This window comes from Mus caroli, unplaced genomic scaffold, assembly GCF_978045245.1.
Source record: "Mus caroli unplaced genomic scaffold, Mus_caroli_1 scaffold_12, whole genome shotgun sequence".
In the NCBI taxonomy this organism is placed as follows: Eukaryota; Metazoa; Chordata; class Mammalia; order Rodentia; family Muridae; genus Mus; species Mus caroli.
The window spans coordinates 25,594,428-25,603,083 of NW_028227267.1; the positions used below are offsets into that span (position 1 = coordinate 25,594,428).

An 8,656-nucleotide genomic window follows, 5' to 3' on the forward strand; every position below is an offset into this window, starting at 1 on the left:
ATCCCTCTTCTGGTCTACTCAATGTCACTGTCACAAATGTGTGATTTCAGAGACTCATACAACCTCATTTTGCGTGGCATGCCAGTCTCTGTTGTGATAGCTTCAAGTCATCTTTTTCTAAACATTTTTTGAAATTTTGTTTATTTGTTTATATGTATGTCTGTAGGCACACACACAGTTACATTATATAACTTCTGTCCATATTAATGTGTGCTTTCACTTGTTTAAATGTGAGTGGAAGCCAACAGTTATCTTCCTTAATCACTTTATCTTATTTTTTGAGACAGGGTCTCCAATGGAACCTGGAGTTCATCACTTCAGCTGGCAAGTGAACTCCTAGAATGTGCCTGCCTATGTCCTCCAACACTGAAGTTACAGACACGTCCCATTGAAGCAAGCTTTTTTGTTGCTTCTGTGGTTCTGAACTTAGGTCTCTATTCCTACTCACTGGGCTCTCTCCCCAGCCCTCAGATAACCTTTTACACAGCTTTCCCTAGTATTGAATGGTCTTGGTTACTATGTGTTTTGAGTTTTTAAAAAAGCTGTTTATATAATTTTCTCTCCTCTCTATCACCTAATAACATGTTTGCTGTCAACAGTCACATTTTTTTTTTCTTGTTTGTGACAGTCTTTTACACCAGACTTTTTTTTTATTACGTATTTTCCTCATTTACATTTCCAATGCTATCCCAAAAGTCCCCCATACCCTCCCACCCACTCCCCTACCCACCCATTCCCACTTTTTGGCCCTGGCGTTCCCCTGTACTGGGGCATATAAAGTTTGCATGTCCAATGGGCCTCTCTTTCCAGTGATGGCCGACTAGGCCATCTTTTGATACATATGCAGCTAGAGTCAAGAGTTCCGGGGTACTGGTTAGTTCATCATGTTGTTCCACCTATAGGGTTGCAGATCTCTTTAGCTCCTTGAATGCTTTCTCTAGCTCCTCCATTGGGGGCCCTGTGATCCATCAAATAGCTGACTGTGAGCGTCCACTTCTGTGTTTGCTAGGCCCCGGCCTAGTCTCACAAGAGACAGCTATATCAGGGTCCTTTCAGCAAACGCTTGCTAGTGTATGCAATTACACCAGACTTTTAAATGCCAGAAATGCATGTATAAGACCTGGAATCACCAGGCAAAGGTTTTGCATGGACATTTCCTGGACATTGTATGGGATTTGGGCCTGAATTTTCCTTACTAGAGCTTTTTGTTAGTTAACCACTCTGGAAACAGGGAAGATAACATTCACTATTGTTATCTCAAATTCTCAGAAGTGTTTTGGCCCAGGGAGCTGTTTGGGACGATGGCCTGTGGAGACATCGGTGGTCCATTCATACTGCAGGATTACTAAGAAATTGAGAGTTAATTTTATAGGGATCCTATATATGGAAGTCATTGTTTTCTTTATTTAAAAATGGCCATGAGATTTCAGGGAGATGTTGGCTGATGGCAATATAAATGAATGTATGTGTGTACCCAGCAATTTGGAGTGTCAGTCCCCTTCCCTAGAGCAGTGACAGGACTCTGCTGAAGGAAACCATAAGGCACAGTGTGGCCACCACGGAGAGGAAGGCGACTTTTACCCGACTCCTTCCTTCGTGATTTGCCTCTGTTAAGACAGCTTATGGCATTATGGTGTCACAACAAATTTCCCATAAAGTCACATTTGAAAACATGCTCACTGACAAACCAGGTCTCACTTTGGACAACAGGGATCACTGGGCACAGATGCCAGATTCTACATGTCTCCCTGTTAAATACCATCCTGTTACCATTGCTTCCTGTTTGCTGTTGATACTATCATAGAAATCTCTCTCCTGTGTGTCTCATCTGCTTTTCCATCCTGGCTGGTCACATCTTCAATGCATTACTCAGGGCTGGGCCAGGCCAGGCAGGGCCAGGCAGGGCAGGGCTGGGGAGGGGAGAAGGCTCTTTTGATGTCCCATAAGCCATCCTTCACTGTGCCAAGGCTTCACTCCTCAGTCCCTGGATGGGCTGTTCAGGCGTATGTGAGTTCACTTAGATGCCTTGACCATTGATGGATGCTTCAGGAGCTCTGTGGTCAGTGTTCATCTCAGAGGCAGTGCCCTGCTTCATGGTCTCATCTATAGGCGTGCACCAGCCTGATATAATGTGGCCTTGTCAAAGACCCACCAAGCCAGCAGGGTTGAGAGCATGCATTATGGGTAGGTCAGTGTAGGATGGCCCCCGGGATTTTGGGGGTCCTTAGTTACTGTAGGAATTTGAAGAACTTTAGCAGCCTCTTTTGGTCCTCATCATTCTGGACCAGTGGACCCACCCTTTGATCCTAACCGTCTTAAACTTATTTTCAGTTATGGTAAAGTGCACTTAATACATGTTATCCCCTTACCATGTTAATTTTTAAATTTTAATTAATTTAATCATGGATGTGTGTGTATGTCCACGTGGGGACATATGCATTTGAATGCTCTTGGAGACCAGAGGGTGTCAGATCCTCTGGAGTTGGTGCTCCAGGTTGCTTTTAGCCACCCAGGAATCGAACTTGGGCCCCTCTGCAAGAGCAGGCTGTGCTTTTAGCTGCTGAGCCAGCTCTCTAACCCCTTAATTACCTTTAAGTGTACATTTCAATATCGCTAAGTATACAGTAATCCCTGGATGTGCTTGAGATCCACCTTCCTCAATTCCACCAGCTACAGGTAGGAATTGTTCGGAGAAACATGGATCTGTGCTGACCCCCAGACACGTTTTTCTTGGGATGATTGCCTAAACAATACAGTAGGACAGACACTTGCCCAGCACCTGTATCACTCAGAGATGCTGGAAAGCCGGTGAGAGATGCTCACGGGTTCTGTGCAAACACTACCACTTTATTATATGCGACTCTGGGGTCCTTGAGTTTGGTGTTGCAGACAGTTCTATATGAGTGCTGGTGTGTGTGTGTGTGTGTGTGTGTGTGTGTAACTTCACTTTGTTAGAGCATTGAATCCGTTTCATCTCATAAAACTAAAACTGTATTAATTAAACAACAGCTCCTTGATCCTGCTTGCTTTAGCCCCCAAGAGCCAGCATTCTGCTTTCTGTCCCCATAGATTTGTCTATTACCTTGAATGCATCCTGTGATTGAAACCCTGTAGTCCTGTCTTCCTAATGACTAACTTCACTTATCAAGTCCTTGGGGGTTCCCTCTTGTTATGACATGGCTCAGTGTCTCCTTTCAAAGAAAAATGTTGCTCCATGGTGCGTTTTTAATCATAGGGTCCCCTAGAGGCTTTGGCTTCATTTGGTCCTCAGTTTCCCTGTCTGTCTGGGGTGGGGGTGGGGTGAGAACCAGGCCACAAACTGGGTACTGATTGTTTTTCCTCACCTCTAAATCTGGGGTTTGAGGGCTAGGACTGAAGTTACTGGTGACTTTCTTGGGACCATTGTTGGTGCCATCTAGGGAGTATAGATTTGTCACTTTTGTACTCTACAGAAGGTGTCACCGGAGTCACAGAGCACCTACCTCATGGGACACAAATGAGCAAGTCCTATCCTGTGGCAAACTAGCTTCTCTAGGGTAGCCCAGCACAATGGCTGCTTAAGGCTGAGCCTGCTGAACCTGAGGCTACAAGCCTCTGTGGAACTTTCAGTCTGTGTGTGGCCCTGGGCTCCTGTCACCTGGCTTCCCTCAGTGGTGCTGGACCATCTGCCATCTGCTCTCTTCTAACCATTCATTACCAAAGAAGGTTTCTAGGTCTAAATGTTGTTTATGATCATCATAAAAAAGTGTAAACATTACAACTGAGAAAACTCACAAATTCTCTGCCACCCTTCTCCCCAAAGGGATCACCATTGTTAACGTCCCGTTCTCCTTACATCCTTGGTTTCCTTGTGGGGAAGGGGACCTGGAGAGGAGAAGGCCTCCCAGGGAAGGTCCCCAGATCATGGTGTCAGCACACACACACACACACACACACACACACACACACACACACATATAGACACACTTGTGTGCACACACTCATACACATATGCACACACACTTGGGTGCACACACACATGCACATACCTGCACACACACACACACACACACACACAAACTTTCCAGCAGAAGCTGAGCCTTTGCTGTGATGTCTCCTTATGACTCCAGTGTCAGCACACCGCTTTGTCTGTGTGAAGCCACTGGGAACAGGGAACACTCAGGACTTAGGGCTTGATCAAATGCATCTCAGGTTTGATGCCAGCCAGGCAGCCAGGGTTGGGAAAACTTATTTTTGAATTCCCTTGTGCACTTGACCTTAGTGATATCTCTCCACCTCATCTTGGTAGCTGTTACCCGTGTATCAGGTCTTCATTTGAAAACTAAGGCAGAAATCCATAATTAAGGTGTCAGAGGGGCTGCTCCCACCTCTGTAAGACATAGATCCTCTCATGGCCATATTGGAGAGGAACGGGGATGGTGAGTGGGGTCCAGGGGACCTTCTTGTTGCTTTAGAGCAGAATGAGCAATGAGGGGCAAAATGCTTGAATATGCTGAAGAGGAGGCTGGCAGGTTGCCTGGCCCTAGCAGTGAGCAGCCAAGCTTGTCATTGGGAAGGGAGGGTGGAGGCCTTCCAGTGCATGTAGAACTGACACTGCTTAGCCCTGCCCCCCGACCCCAGGCGTGTGTCTGTGTGACATGGGTCTGCAGGGCTTTGAAGGCAAAGTGGACACTGGCATTGCACCTGGATTAGTGCTCTGAGGTGGTCTGAAGTGGGGGACTTCCGGGCCATGCTCTGACAGGAGAAAAATCATCTTACAAGCACTTATGGGCATGTCCAAGATGGCAGACAAATCAGGGACACAGGAGACTCTATTCTTTCTGTGGTTCTCAGCTCTGGCTTGGGCCCCTTCAGGAATTCTCCTGCACTGTGCCTCATCTTTGTTAGTCAAGAGGCAACACTTGAGTAAGAGTAAGAATCCAGATCAAAGGTCCATGCTCAGTGTATTTCCAACAACTACTTCAGAGCCCCAGACCTCAGTTCTTTCAGCCCTTGGACCATAAGCAATAGCCAACAGTTCTTCCCATAGAATGGCCAGATCCAAATGACCTCAGAAAGCATTGTATTTTCTCAGCAACCTCACAGGCATTTGGAAAGGATTCTTGTAACTGGAGAGACAATCGGTTTAAACAGCAAGCACCCCTTTGTAATGAGCTGCTGAACACGGTGAACCTTGCCCAACTTCTCCCCCATGGCAGGCAGAGCACACTCTCATTTTCTATCCCATGTGGTCTCCCCCACCCTGTGTGGTCCCTGCAAGGTCATGCTTCACAAAGATTTGATATTCTTGAATGGAACGTGCTCTGGTCTCACAGTGAAGTTAGGAGTGGTTTTGAGCTAACACATTGTTTGGCACCTGACAGAGTGGCTGGGTATCTAGCAGTGCCTCACACTGAGTTGTTAAAGATGCCTTGGTACACAGTTTGGGGGTGTGGGATGACTTCATTAGACCCTCATAACAATCTTGTGATATATACATATCATTCCATTTTACCCAAGTAGAAGCCAATATTTGAGAAATCAGTATGTTGGACTAAGAGGTGAGAGGGCCATGACTGGCCAGGTCTCCCTGATGCACTGACTGTCCTTTGGATTACCAACTGGATGCCTTAAGCCATGCATCTTTGGGAGACCTGTGATTTTTGTCTTCAATCTAGTATCTGAAACCCAAGAGAGCCAATGTCCCTCTTTTGGGGCCCAGCCCCCTCCCCAGCCCTAAGAAAGAGAGTATGGACACTGATAGAGCTCGTTGTTCTCCTTCCTCTAGGGGGCCCACTGTGCTCTTGCTGTGTCCCAGACCCGATGGGACTCTCGTTCCTCCCCACTTACGGCTGCCAGAGCAACCGCACAGCCAGCGTGGCCGCCCTGCGCATGAAGGCCCGCGAGCATTCAGAAGCTGTTCTGCAGTCTGCCAACCTCCTGCCATCCACCAGCAGCAGCCCTGGCCCTGCCTCCAAGCAGGCGCCTCCAGAAGGCAGCCAGGACAAGACCTCCCCAACCAAGGAACAGAGCGAGGGAGAGAAGAGCGTATGAGGGTCCAGAGGACCCAGCCAGGAGCCCTCCCCACCCCTGCTTCTCTCAGCCTCAGCCCTGCCATCCTCTGAACCACAAGGAGTAGCTGCCTCCTCACTGGACCTGGCAGGGGAAGCGAGACCTGCAGCTGGTTGAGAGCTGGAGAGTCCCTCTAGTATTCTGCTGGTAGGCTGTGTTGTTCTGGCTTTTTCTTTGGTGACATTTCCTGATGGCTCTTAATGGCTCTGGACACTGCTCTGTGATGCGGCCCCTGGATTTTTTGTCTTGTTTGTTTGTTTGTTTTAGGCCAAGCAGTCTTGGAGCAAAGCAGACTAGTTCTTCGAGCCAACCTTCTTGAGCTATCTGAGAAGGTCTTGTCAATTCCAGGGGCCATGGCATGGATCATTCCTGAAAGATGCCGAGAAGTGGCATCTCATGACAGGAAATGAGTCACTCCCATATTGCTTAAAACCACAGAACGGATAGGCTATGAACCAGTTCTCACTCCCTTCAGTCAAGACTGGCAACAGCCCCTTTTCTCTTGTTTAAAGGTATTAGCTGAGGTTTTGGTTAGGAAGTGACAAGCTATGGGCTGAGGACACAGTGGTCCTGATCCTAGCAGGTTCCCCTGGCCCAGTCAGACAGGTTGTCAGTTCTGTGGCCCCTGGGAGCGGGACTGCTATCCTGATACTATGTGTGTGGAGCGAAAGTGGGTTCCCTGCAATTAGAGCGTCCACTTGCAGGCCCCGCCTCTCTTCAGAAGTGACGGGAAGTTCGCCAGTTCAGAACGTAGCTTTACGGCCCACGAAAGGACAAGAGCCCCTGAAGTGGGAGGAAATCCCCAGGAAGGTCCCTGAAATATGCCCAGATGAGGGCCTGTCTTCATGTCTCCTGTATGTAGAGAGGGTGACAAGACAGGAAACTCAGTAAGGTGACTCCGTGTGGTGGGAGAAAATGGACTCCAAAGGGCCAAATTTCATAGAGATTTCTGCCTCAGTCTAGTGTGGCTGTGTTCTTCCATGCAGATGGTGACCTCGGAGAGATCAGAGGGAGATGTGCAATAGCTTGTGCCCCTCTCCTGGCCCGGTCCTGGAAGGGTTGTAGTCGTTGGTGGCTTTTGGTGATGATGTTTCCACACAAACAGCCATTGCTTTCATGAAGGCTGTTATCATTTCAGTTCTGATAATCGAGAGGCCCCGCTTCCAGGCCATCTGCCTCCCCTTAGCTCTTCCGAAGCGCCCCTCCCCTGTAATACTCCTCAGTGTATCGTGCCTCACTTACAGTTACGGCAATGCATCTGATGGAACACACTGTCTCCATAAAAAGGTAAAAAAAAAAAAAGAAAAAAAAAAGAAAAAAGAAAAAAAAAAAGCCAGGTCCTTGTTCTTGCTGTATTTTGCTTGTTGAGTACAAAGATGAAGCGATTTGCCAAAAAGTGGCCAAGTTGCTTCCATTTCCCTGTAATTATGAAGGTTTGGTTGGGCGATGTATGCTCCAGCCCTTATGCACACTAACTCTTCAATCTAATTGTTTGATTAAACTCGTATTTCCTCCAGAAAGGTACATAAATAAGTCAACTGTTGGGCAAATTAAGAATACTTAACAGCATTGCATCCGAAAAATAGTTATGCTGATTAAATTTTGTGTCCTTGAGGACTTTCAGGAAATTACTTTTGATCGTCAATAACACAATTAAGTAAACTACACACACATTAGCATGAATAATTGATAAGAAATTATGTATTACCACGAAGCACTGATTTAATAATTCATGACGCGACACTCCAGTGACTGTGCAAAACTGGATCACATTGAAAAGTCTGCCTGACGTTCTGGAAAGAAAAGGAAAAAAAAAAGCGAGAGCCAAACCTCTGCAGAGATATCTGAGCACTTAGCTCTGATGTACAAAGGGCAAAAGTAACCGATGCATGATGTCGTTTCTGTTCCTTTAAACACCTGAATAAATTTAGACTTTAAAGACCTCCCTTGACTTCTCTTTCTCCTTCTTGGTTCCTGATCCCTAAGCTTCCAGGCTGGGTGGAGTCTGTGCTCTCTAATACTCCATTTTGGCCAGCTTGCAAATGGAAAATGCTCTTGAAGCTTGCAGGAGGACTTGGAAGCCTCCGGCACAAAAACCTTTTAGCAGATGCCGGGGCAAGCTGGAGGCCCCTGTGTGAGCCAGAGCTCTCCCTTAGGTCTTCAGGGCTCAGGCCACCTGCCCCACCTTGTCCTCATCGGGGTCATCATGGGTGAAGTGCTCTTTGGAGCAGTTATAGTTGGAGCCCCCATGGGCTGTCCAGGCTGCAGAGATTCATAACACAACTATAAAAAGACGTCCAGCATTGGTCTGGGAAGGAGCTTCAGGCCCAAGGGATTGATTGATGATTAATAACTATTATTAATTTATTAGTTGAAACTTTCCAAAGAGCCTGTCTTAATGCACTGCAGGTTATGGTAATAGAGTTTAGAAGCCACCGCAGCCATGATAGGGACAGTGGCTGGCCTTGGTCAGGGTGATGGTCCTGGGAAGGGGAGCAACACCTGGGCCACATGGAGTCATGGTGGGTGACCTGGGCACCAGATGCTGGGCCATTCCCAGGAGGCTTCTCTCCTCCTTCAGTCTGCATTTTATTTAGGAATATCC

General features: G+C 47.3%; 1 protein-coding gene across 1 annotated transcript in view; it reads left to right on the top strand.

The window, feature by feature from the left end:
* Positions 1 to 7,919, top strand: part of Drgx (dorsal root ganglia homeobox) — a 32,361-nt gene extending 24,442 nt beyond the window's left edge. The window contains exon 7 of the mRNA XM_085828919.1: positions 5,768 to 7,919. Within this exon, the coding sequence (XP_085685045.1) occupies positions 5,768 to 6,033 (266 nt within the window). The 3' untranslated portion in view covers positions 6,034 to 7,919. The remainder of the gene's footprint in view (positions 1 to 5,767) is intronic.
* The last annotated feature ends 737 nt before the right edge of the window (positions 7,920 to 8,656 follow it).